Raw genomic sequence first — 12,549 nt, 5'->3', positions numbered from 1 at the left:
TTTACGCTCGCTTTCGTTTTCAACAACGATGTTGTTGGCGATCAAACATAGTGACTATCATTACTAAATATATCGTTTACTTGGCGCCGCCAAGTTCACAGCGTGGAGCTGCGCCACTCTTACATTCTTTGGGGAGAACCCTGAAGTCAATTCCTAAATGGCAGCTAAATCCTAGGTAGAAATCGGAGGACGGGGTCATTGTAATACATGGAATGGAAAAATAATGGTATCAAACATGCGTGTTTGATACTATTCCTTATTCCATTCCATGTATTACAATGAGCCTGTCCTCCGATTTCTACCTCCACCCCCGCTTTGACTATGCTCTTCTTTACTTGGTGGTCACAGTCATTTAAATTAGTCCCCAGGAGAACATGATGCTGGCAACAGTCAAAGGATAAGACAACACAGTTATCAGCTTCACATGCATGCAGGAGAGAATGAGATTCATAAATTGTGATTGTAATTGGAATGTCCAAAATATCATTCATATATAAAGAGCGTTCATGACTCCATATTCTCTATTCACAATAAATACTCTGACAATCATATAAATAAAAGGTAAGGCCTGGTTGAGAAGCCCTGCTTCTCTCCAGTACAGTAACCTCTCCACTAAGCCACATCAGGAACAGAAAAGATAGACCTTAGTCTCCAAAGTGAACATCTGACATCAGACAACGCAGGGGACTTATAAATAACATTAACATTGATTATGGTAATTATGATCTTTCATTCATAAGGCGGTTTCCTGGACACAGATTAAGCCAGGTCTGGGTCGAATACCATCTTCAGCGGAGACTCTTTTACTTTTTTTAACCCGAGGCAGAAGATTAATCTGTGACTGGGAACCCAGCAGTGGAGGCTGGCGGAGGTAGAAATCGGAGGACGGGCTCACTGTAATGCATGGAACAGAATGAGGAATGGTATTTGATACCATTCCTCATTCCGTTCCATGCATTACAGTGAGCCCGTCCTCCGATTCCTACCTCCACCATCCTCCCCTGGAAACCAGAACACACTCAGAAATCCCCCGGCCCTCATGTGAACTTCAGGTACTGCGGTGTCGAGTAGTTAAATAACAGGAAGTCCATTCGGTAGAGGTTGAACAGCTTCTTCTGGTAGAACGGGCTGATGTCTTTAAAGAACCGGGCCGCCATGTCCCCGTTCGTCCTGGTGCTCTTCCCCGAGGTGGGGAAACGGACCTCGTCCTCGGCGCCGACCAGCCTCAGGACCGACTGCGAGTCCTGGTCCAACGTCTCGTACTTCCCCACCACGTCGTAGTGGATGAGGCACGGGTGGCACAGCGAGTGGACCCTCTCCCAGTGCTCGTTGAAGGGCTCCTCGCGCTGCGTCCGGGGGTCTGTCAGGTAGTGGACGAACTCCCGGAAGGAGACGTCGTCCCCCCGCTCCAGCGCGTCCGGCTCCGGGTCGGGCCGGTGGCGGCGGATGATCTTGGTGCCGTAGCGTTTGTGGAAGGCCGTGTTGTAGCGCCGCGTGAACTTGTTGCGGTAGGCGGAGACCAGACGCTCGAAGGGCTCGCGCACAAAGAGGAATTTGAGGTAGGAGCGCAGGCGCCGGTTGATCTCGGCGGTGGAGAACTCGGAGAGGGCGCGGAGGTTTCCCGCCACGTGGGCCTCGTTGGCGGGGATGGCCAGGGGGTCGCGGTAGCGGCCCGAGCCCGTGAGGACCATGAGGACGCGTTTCCAGTTAGTGCACGCCACCTTAGAAATGAGGCACGTTTTAATGTCATGTTGTTACTGCTGCACTCCTCCGGGAACACTAACGTTTTACTGAACTGAAAATAACAAATAATCTGTCTTCAATATGATACCTCTCATTCAGAAACAGGCTGTGAATTACACTTCTCAGGCTGTGAATTAAACTTCTTAAGCTGTGAATGGCACTTCTTAGGCAGTGAATGACACTTCTTAGGCTGTGAATTCCAATGTTTATGTTTGGCAATAATGACATTAGCTACATGCTAACTCTAACCACGTGCGTTACCTTAGGAACGTAGCAGTAGAGCATGCCGTGTTTGTCGTCGACGATGAGGTGTCGGAGGTCATTGGGTGTCAATACCCTCCGCTTCCTGGTGTGGGTTAGACATGCCTCCTCCAGGAGGTCCCTACGACCCCGCAGAGACGCTGCTGACAAGTCCAACTGGGGGGGGGGGGTTTGGAGAGAAAGAGAGAGGAAGATAAACAGCCCTGTTTTACAACGTTCATTTATAATAAACCTGAGTGACTAAACCTGAGCGATCACTTCTATCCAACCACATCCTCTGACAGTGACAGTTGTGCAACAGTCTGTTAGTGGTTAAACTTGTCACGTCATTTTAGTTAGATTAACAGTTAGATTAACTGGAAGAGTCAAACTGCTGTGTACTGTTTAATGGGTGGATGGTTCTGATAAGAACACGTAGGCTTGACTTTCTGAACCAGCCTCATGCTAGACCAAAGACCATGATGAAAGGATGAATCTACACTAGAAGAACTTTCTAGTCCTCCAGTAGGATTAATCTGTGTCCAGGACATTGGCCGTTAACCTCATGTAAGTAGATCAAACCAGATGGTTGAGCATCAGTGAGCTAACAGAGGTTCTGGGCCATGGTGCTGTGTGTGTGTGTGTGTGTGTGTGTGTGTGTGTGTGTGTGTGTGTGTGTGTGTGTGTGGTGTGTGTGTGTGTGTGTGTGTGTGTGTGTGTGTGTGTGTGTGTGACCCAGTCTGAGATTGAGAATAATGAACAGAGAGGAGGGAACTGCCAGGTGGACGGATGCCAAGAGACAAGACAGGAAGAGAAGAGAACAGATAAGACTGGTTACACAAGCACCCACTGCCCCCCCCCCCCTCTCTCTCTCTCTCTCTTTCTTTCTTTCTCTTTATCGCTGTCTCTCTCTCTCTAAAGCACACACACACACACGAACGCATGCACACACACACACGCACACGCATGCAGACGCGCACACACATGCAGGCACACACACACAGGTCACTCAGCGAGGATTCCTAAGGTATTGGGAGTAGAACAGAAAGCTTGGAGGGGGTGCCGGTGAGGGGGGGGGGGGGGGTACTGGCTGTTTCTTCAGCAGCCACCCGGGATGTCAGGCATCACTTCTGACCTCCAACTCAGCCTCGAGTCCCCCCCGCCCCCAGAGAAAAACTCAGTGAGAGAAGGGCAGTTGGCGTGCAGGACAATGGCCTTGACGGTTCTAACACCACGGCCACGCTTCATCTGAGAAACCTAAGATCATCCAAAAACAATACTTTAGGAGAAATCTAATATGAGTACACCAAATCTAATTTGGCCATGAAGCGCCTGTCCAAGATCAATACTTGCTCCAGATGAAAAGTGTGTGTGTGTGTGTGTGAGGGTACATCTGGGTCGACTTAATCAACCTCATACCAACCTCAGGTAGAAGGAGAACCAGATTGAGACTACAGTGGTTCTGGATGGAGAAGAACCGCGGGACGTGTCCATAGATTGGGTTTATCTAGCTAGCCAAGCTGTTCTGCCCAGACACACTGAAGCATTTTTGTCTTCTTTTGGCTCTACACTCAAAAGGTTTGGATTTGAAATCAAACAATTACCATGGGATTAAAGTCGAGATTCTCAGCTATTATTTGATGGTATTTGTGTACATATTGGTTTCACCATTCAGAAATTACAACACTATTTTATGCATACGGTATGACTGTGTTTTAATCAGCTCATATCATGGAATCATGTTCGGTACCAACAGAACTCTGGGGTGACCCGGTAAGCATTCCTCTGGGTCTGAGAAACATAATGATGTAATTCCATGCATTACAATGAGCTCGTCCTCCGATCGTGGGGTTCTAGTTACCTGGTCAGCGTTGTTGTAGAGGGTCTGGAGGGGACTTCTGGTCTTCCTTGGTTCACCATCCCTCATCCCTAGGGGGTCTACCCCTAGGAGGGGGGGGGGGGGAGGGGGAGAGAGAGAGAGGGGGAGGACAGAGAGAGAGAGAGAGAGAGAGAGAGAGAGAGAGAGAGAGAGAGAGAGAGAAAGAGAGAGAGAGATAAAAGGGGGGACAGAAAAGCATACAATTACTGTAATGTCATGCAACAGTCAGTCTTCTTTACTGATCAATGATGGGTGTTCATACAACATTATAATAGGTATCAATCCGTCTACAATACACAAGGTTTTATCATATTCTCTACTGGGGGTTTGAGTTCAGAACAGAATCGATCTAACTAACAGATCTAACTGCAGAATCGATCTGGGACTGCTTCAAAAGCTCTGGGGCAGCCCGCAAAAAAACACAATTAAACACAGAGGGCCCCAATTTGCATGTGCAAACATTTTTAAAATTGGGGGCAATGTCCTCTGCTTAGCACTATTTGCTGAATCACAGAGAGAGCCCAGAGAGAGTGATATATAGTACAGTATACAGTATGGAGACTGTATGGCAGCACATCCAGTTCTTTTCTTCTCCTTGGCAATCGTTTGTGATCAGTACATACGATACGCCTCAGATCTCAGATGAGCCAAGGCTTTTAAAACACGTGTTTTATTTGGGTTTGGGACAGACTTCCTCTATAGAAGCCTCAGCTTTTGGGTTAGGCTTAGGGCTGACACCAGCCAACTTTCCCTGCTGCGTCATTGTGTGATCCCCCATTAAATTCCTGCCCAAGATTTACATTTTCAATAGGAACAACCTGTTCCCTTCAGAATAACCCCCCTTCATACACACATACACACACACACACACCTCCTCTCTCCTACACTGCCGTCTCCCTACCTTTCCTCCAGATAGGCCTTCAAAAGACCACAGTCACCCCCTCCACACACACTGCCACCCCCCTCCCAAACAGCCTTCAGAAGACCCCACTCCCAAACAAAACAACAAAACACACACCACTCCCTCCTTATCCTAAGTCCTTCCCTCTCCTTCTCCCCTCTCTCACTCCCTCTCTGATGTCCTCCCCTCCTCTCTCTCCTATGTCTTCCCCCCCTCTCTTCCAAAAAGCCCCAACCCCCCCTCCCTAGTCCTACACCCTATCCAACCCCCCCCCTCACCTCTCCCCCAGTACCTCCCTTCCCCCCCCCCTCCCCAAAGCTCCAGTACCCCCCTCTCTCACCTCTCCCCCAGGGCCCCCCTCTCCCCCCCCCCCCTCCCCAGAGCTCCAGGCCCCCCTCTGTCCCACTACCCTCCCAGCCCCCTCCCCAGAGCTCCAGGGCCACCTTCTCCCCCCCCCCCTCCCTAGAGCTCCAGGGCCCCCTTCTCTCTCCCCCCCTCCCCAGAGCTCCAGGGCCCCCTCTCTCCCACCACCATCCCAGCCCCCTACCCAGAGCTCCAGGCCTCCTTCTCTCCCCCCCCTCCCCTCCCCAGGGCCCGGGGCTGTCAGTGTGTCAGAGTTGGGGCCTCTCTTGTGAGGGGAACTGATTGGTTTTCCACATGTGCCAGAAGAGAGAAAGAGGAAGAACAGATGGGGAGAATATAATGGGTGGGAGTACACACATGCACGCATGGACGGACGCACGGATGCACGCATACACATACACACACACACACACACACACACACACTCTCTCCCATCTACAATGTCTGCACCCCCAGAGGAAACTTCTGCAGGAAGTGGGAAAGTGGGTCAAGAATACTAAAGCAGGCGTTCTCTCCTCCTGCTCCCAGTAACGTATACAAACTGGCCCAGTAACACCATCATCATCTGCTGGTGAAGACACCTCGCTATGACGTCAGCGCTGCCAAGCTGACTCATTTCAACTTTTTCATGTTTAATTTGACTGATGTGTTTATCATGGTAGTTTTACTGTCAAGCCTTGACAGGGAGTTAGACAGGCATTCCAAGTGATTGATACAGGGAGTGGGAATCGTGGTACTCGTGATAAGTTGCACTGAGAACACCGACACCTTTACAGGTTTGTGTCATCCTATCTGCCTCATCTCTCCTGATGTTACTAGTCATATACACACACACACACACACACACACGCAAATACACACACACAAATACGCATACACAGCCACGCACACGGGCGTGCACACACACGAACACACACACACACACACACACACACACACACACACACACACACACACACACGCACACACACAGAGAACTCTGTGACTTCCATGTCCATGCTGGTAAAGGAGGTAGCGACAGGGTTGCAAAATGACTAGAAAGAGGCCACTTCAAAACCTCAGACCACAGACTCATCCACTAACAACAAGCTGCACGAGAGACGCTGTTGTCTTTAGGGCTCGGCCTTCAGTTTATCAACAGGTTCTCCTCACCCATAGGCCAATGCTGTTGTTTACATGACAAAATGGCACTGTGAAAAGCTAAGCTATTAAAACAGGCTAAATGTACTCAGGACACAGTGACTCATCTTAAATCAGACATGGGGGAGGAGTAGAGAGGGTCTTCTTAGGGGTGTGAGGCCCCAAGACTCAACCGAATAGTTCACTGCACATGCTCAGACTGAGTCATGAACAGAAAGAAGGAATCCCTAAGGAGAAAACCTGTCGAGCCCCTGATCTGGAGCAGTAATTCAAGAGACACAACTCTGACACAGCACGGAAAACTCCCAGTCCAGACTTCCAATTCTGCCTAGGAAAACTAAGTCTGGCTGAAGATGTGGGGTGTTTTTCCTTCAATAGAATACATTGTATAGTTTATCAACTTGAGCAGCACACATACACTCACCGAGCAGTTTATTAACACTTGTACACCTTCTCATGGTGGAGGTGGTATAATGGTGTGGAGAATGTTTTCTTGGCACACTTTGGGCCGTTAATACCAATCAATCATTGCTTGAATGCCACAGCCTATTTGAGTATTGTCGCTGACCATGTGCATCCCTTCAAGGCCACAATTTACCATCTGTTAATGGCTACTTCCAGCATGATAATGCACCTCGTCACAAAGCAAAAGTCGTCTCAAACTGGTTTCATGAACATGACAATGAGTTCAGTGTTCTTCAGTGGCCTTCCCAGTCACCGGATCTGAATCCAATAGAACACCTTTGGGATGTGGTAGAACGGGAGATTCACAGCTTGAAAGTGCACCTGAAAAATCTGCAGGAATTGTGTGACGCAATCATGTCATCATGGACCAGAATGTTTCCAACATCTTGTGGAATCAATACCACGAAAAATTTAGGCTGTTTTGAGAGCAAAGGGAGGCCCTGCCCAGTATTAGTATAGTGTTCCTAATAAAGTGTTAGGTGAGTGTATACTGTAGGTTATAATAGACCCAAATTTGCATGTAAACAAATTGGTAGTCCGCCATCTTTACCGTAATATTTGTAATAGACCCAATGAGAAATAATCCAATGGGAGTTTGGAATACTGCGTCTAGCGTTTCCATGATATGTAATGTATTTTCAGACTATTTACAAAAACTCTGATTGAATAATTACAGTTTTGTTCATCAAGCTACAATAAAAATCATGCTGTAGAGTATTCTGAGTTGTAACGTATTCTTTTGCTCTGCTAAGCACTATTTGCTGAATCAAATTGGAACCCAATGTCGATGAAATAGCCCAGTTTCACCATTTGCCATATAGTGGCACCGGCACTGAATAGCATGGAACCCCAGGGGATTAAATGAATAGGCCACAATAAAAGTGTAAAGTGATTTAAAATAGTGTGATTTAAAATAGTGGCTAATTAGTTTTGAACCCCCATAACTAACCCCCAGCAGGCCTGGCATGTGGCTGAACCTGCTCTCTATGGCACAGTGGGCATAGTGTGTGTGTGTGTGTGTGTGTGTGTGAGGGGGTGGGGTGGGCATGGGAGAGATGCCAGCTGCGTTTGTTTGTTTGACAGGAGCCACGTTTGGTGCCTCCTTTTTGGAAGAGGGTATAATGTGTTTGTGTGTGTGTGATGGTGAAAGAATATGTTAATGAAGTTGGGATAGAAAGTGTGTGTGTTCGGTGTGTGTGTGTGTATGTGTGTGTGTGTGTGTGTGTGTGAGATACTGAAAGAGTATGGTAATAAGGCTTAGGGTGTGTGTGTGTGTGTGTGTGTGAGCCTAATAAATAAAAAGTTACAACTCAGGAATCGAACAGGAAAATTCTCACGTTTAAATGATGCTACTCGGAGGCAGCTTTTTGATACGGACTAGCAGAATGTGTAGCAGAAATGATACCAAACAGAAAAGCCCAGTATTTGAGGTTCAGGACGAAGAAAAAGAGCAAAAAAACCTCAAACATCGTCCAGCTGAGAAAGTCTCCTTCTCCTGTTCTCGTCTTGTTTGATCAAGTCGTGGTCAAGAGTTCTCATGACGCTGACGCTCCGCTCCAAACGCCATCACTGACTTCAGACTTCAGCCTGTCAGGAGAACCAGACAAACCAAAGAGCGTTTCAACTCTCCAAGGCCTGGTCTGACCCGTCGGTGTGTCCAGAGGAGCCGTCCCACAGCAGTGTTTTTCATGTGTGTGTGGATCTTAGCGGACCTGTCAAGCCTGCGTGGTGCAGCTGGCACCTCTGACACTGTTGAGTACACTCCCAGCTGCCCACCTGATGAGTCAGCGCTGTCCCGGGTCTGGACATAGCACTGCTGGGGCTAGAGGTGTGAACATACCCACAGATAGAGAGAGTATGTAAGTGTCCTATCTCACACTCTCGTTCTCGCTCTCTCTCTCTCTATCTCACACACACACACACAAACATGCACACACACTCTCAGCCTTATTACCATACTCTTTCACTCACACACACACACGTTAGCCCTACTCTTGTTCTACAGCTACTGGGTGTGCAGGCTTTTATTACAACCAAGCACCAACACGTAGCACTGCAGAGGCTAGCGATGTGAACACACCTACATAGGGACAGTTACACTCCAGCTGTTCCCATTCTAAACTTCCACACACACCCAGTCTTCTCTCAACTCTGGTCCAGGGGAGCTATTGTGTGTACAGTATTTTGTTTCAGCCTAGCGTTAACACACACCTGCTCAAAACAGACGTGTGTTTGATTCCATTCCATGCATTACAATGAGCCCTGTCCTCCGATTTCTACCTCCACCAGTCTCTCTTGCTGCCTGCAAACCCTGTAGCTTTCCACACCCAGACTGAGGCCTCTTCTACAATGAACAGTAGATAGTATACAGTTCTCAGACGTTGTTACTCTAACTCTTCTATGTCAATGTTGGCAGAGGTTGTTTCTTTAACTCTAACTCTTCATGTCATTTTGGCCAAGCTGGAGATGACTCATGTTCTTGAGTTCCAGTACTTCCCCTAAAGAAGCAGCACGGGAACACATACAATAGGGTCAACACAATCAGAAGCTTCCTGTCTGGAATAATAATCTGGGCTACTGGGCTATTGTGAAGTGAAGTGTTTGTGTGTGTGTGTGTGTGTGTGTGAAATTCAGTCATAGAATGAATGAAGTTTGCAAAAGTGTATGCATAGTTTGAATGGCTGTGTGTGTGTGTGTGTGTGTGTGTGTGTGTGTGTGTGTGTGTGTGTGTGTGTGTGTGACCATGTGAGTATGTTTGAGCGAATCCATGTGTGCATACATGTTTTATGAGGATGTTATAGTTATATCTTTATTGGATTTACTTTATGGAGTCCGTATGAGTTTCATGGGTTTCATGTTCTTTTTCCTGTTGTCTTCAGGTCAACAGATCGGCACCAGCCGCAGGGGAGGAACATGTTTAGTCAGACTGAGGAAGAACACAAAAAGCTAATGGTTTGACACTTGACCTTCCTCATATGGTTTTAGCACTTCTCTCTCAGCAGACATGGTTCCCTTTTATGGGATGCCCTTTTCTTTCTGCTGATATAGAGAGAGGGGGAGGGAGAGAGAGAGAGAGAGAGAAACAGAAACAGATTAACAGAGAGAGCAGAGTTTAACATTGCCCCTCAGGCAAGGACCACTTCTCTGACAAAACAAGGTACTCTAGCAGACCTGGCAAGGTTAGACAAGGTTCTTTACATGTGACCTTTCATGTGTACATTAGGAGCCTGCAGGCCTGTCATAAAGCAGGGGAGAGGAGAGAGGAGGACAGGCCCAGGCAGGATTGGGGTTACCTAATCACACGTAGAGAGGCTGGGGCTGGAGCAGAGAGAAGGAGACCCTGTCTCATCTCATTCCTCCAGATCAAACTGGAACTGAATGCATCATGTATAGGACATGATGTACTGTAATGACTTTTTGGTTAATTTTTTGGGCTGGTCTCAAATCTGTACAAGTTTTTGTAGTAGAGGGGGTTTGGAAGCACGCTCACACGATAAGTAACCTTGCCAGAGACACCGAAGCTTAGGGATAGGCTCTAGCTTGGAGGGCTAAGGTGGCGTTGAGGCGAGTGGTTAACCCAGGTTAGATGCCAGTCGGTTAGTCAGGGGAATGTGTCTGGCATGAGGACAGTGTTGCTAATGATGGATAGCTTATTGTTCATTCTTCAACCACTCTTCCCTCTCCTCTCTCTCTCCTCTGTCTCCTCTCTCAGGCCAGGACAGACACAGACCACTCTCCTCTCTCTTTCCCTCTCTATCTCCTTCCTCTGTCTCAGACTAGGACAGACACAGACAACTCTCCTCTCTCTTTCCCTCTCTATCTCCTTCCTCTGTCTCAGACTAGGACAGACACAGACAACTCTCCTCTCTCTTTCCCTCTCTATCTCCTTCCTCTGTCTCAGACTAGGACAGACACAGACAACTCTCCTCTCCCTCTCTCTGACTTTCTCTCTCTCTGACTCCAGACACACTGATCCTCCTTCCTCTGGCCTGACTTAGGACAGCTGAGGAGAGAGAAGCAGAGGAAGAGGAGGAGGTGGTGGAGGAAGAGTAAAAGGAGGAGGTGGAGAGCAGTGTAAAATGCAGAGGAATGCATCACAGACTCTCAGATGGTGCTTTCTAAACATTCCACTGTCCACAGTGAGCTTATTAATACCCTCCATTGTGTCTCCCGTCTCCACACACACACACACACACACACACACACACACACACACACACACACACACACACACACACACACACACACAGCGTTAAATAGTTTTGCATAATTCCTTGTGACAGTCTGGCAGCATATCTTTATGGCAGAAACCCTATGCCATCTACAGTTATTGGCTTCTGATATGACAGTCAATATAGCCTACATAACTAATGACCACTGATGATCCGTAGCCCAAGCAAGCCCATGTGTCACGGGAATAAAAAGCGGACGTGAAATAAACCCCCAAGAAATCCGCTATACCGCCGCTCTAAATTAACCCATTATTCACTCCAGCGTCCATACATCGGGCCACTCACCATCCGAAGTTTCTCGAACGTAGTAAGTACATTATGCTGATGGCGAAGGCTGCACCTACTTACCTGGTTTGGAGATGCTTTGAAAATACAAAATGACGATGAAAAATGAGCCGACACAGGTGGCCAGAAACATCCGACCGACTTTGGGTTTCATCATCCTGATTCACAGTGCCGGCGGAGCCCTCGTTGCGACCGGGGACCGCTGTGCCACGGGGCTGGGGGACCGCTGTGCCACGGGGCTGGGGGACCGTGGCTCATGCGAGGAGGCAGCTCTTCCGATGCATCACGCAGGAGAGAGGGGGGAATTAACCTAATAGCGGAAAAACTTGGCTGCGGCGCCCCGATGGCCAAACAACTTTTTTTCAAGTCCTGATAATCAAATAAACCCGTCAATATTATCTTCGTTGATGACTTCCGTTAAATACAGTCTTGTAGCTATACTATAACGCTCGGTTTTATTCTGCGTTACTCAGCCATCATCACGGTATCAGACTACACGAGTAATGTCATTTCGGCGCTGCGTTGTTGCTTCTCATCGTAACTTTTTTTCGTTTCGAACTCTGAAACTTCCCTGAAACATGGAAGGCACGGTGCCATGACGTCACACCCACTTGTCATACACTGTAGCAGACGAGAGGACAAGCCACCCGTTATGACTGCGATACAATGTATCCACGTATGATGTGACTTCAAAGTCTTTAGAATTTTGGAAATAATGCTATAAATAATAAGATTCAAATGTGTTTTACTGTTCATGAAAGCGTGGTGTGTGGTTGCAAATGGGGGGGGGGGGGGGTAGGTTGGTCAGGTAGGTTTGGCTGGTAGTGTGTAGTAGTGTGTAGGAGTGTGTAGTAGTGTGTAGTAGTGTTTGGGGAAGCGGTCTCTCAGGAGCCTCTCCTCTAGGTGTGAGGTGGGATGTTTGCAGAGGACAGGGAGGGTCTGAGCCAGGATGTAGTGTCTGTAGAGGGGTTAGAACAGACAGGAGAACAGAACACATCATCATAACATAATTAATGACAAGTGTGTGTGTGTGTGTGTGTGTGTGTGTGTGTGTGTGTGTGTGTGTGTGTGTGTGTGTGTGTGTGTGTAATCAAATAATGTAATCATCGCATTTATGTTGTTTATAACAAGACCTGAGATAAGTGTGTGTGTGCGTGTGTGTGTGTGTGTGTGCGTACGCGTGTGACCGACTGGAACCGACGCGTGTGACCAAACCCCAGTTGTCTACATGCCACAATGTTAGCCCACTGAACTAAAGCCAAGGCATTCCCTCTGAGAGCTAATGTAAGTCTATAGCTAGG

General features: G+C 47.9%; 2 protein-coding genes across 2 annotated transcripts in view; both read right to left on the bottom strand.

Moving 5' to 3' along the window:
* Positions 1–12,549, bottom strand: part of hdac7a (histone deacetylase 7a) — a 532,558-nt gene that overhangs the window by 119,233 nt on the left and 400,776 nt on the right. The gene's annotated exons all lie outside the window — the stretch shown is intronic.
* On the bottom strand, positions 1,038–11,681 carry LOC310808757 (carbohydrate sulfotransferase 11-like; the record flags this gene model as incomplete). Its single annotated transcript, XM_083675827.1, has 4 exons — positions 11,312–11,681; positions 3,845–3,927; positions 2,005–2,160; positions 1,038–1,721 (listed from the first exon to the last, which is right to left on the bottom strand). Exons 1-4 carry the CDS (start codon positions 11,403–11,405, stop codon positions 1,038–1,040), a joined length of 1,017 nt encoding a protein of 338 aa, XP_083531953.1. The 5' UTR covers positions 11,406–11,681.

Source organism: Argentina silus, assembly GCF_951799395.1.
Source record: "Argentina silus genome assembly, chromosome: 8".
In the NCBI taxonomy this organism is placed as follows: domain Eukaryota; kingdom Metazoa; phylum Chordata; class Actinopteri; order Argentiniformes; family Argentinidae; genus Argentina; species Argentina silus.
This window is presented reverse-complemented; position numbering and strand designations above follow the sequence as displayed.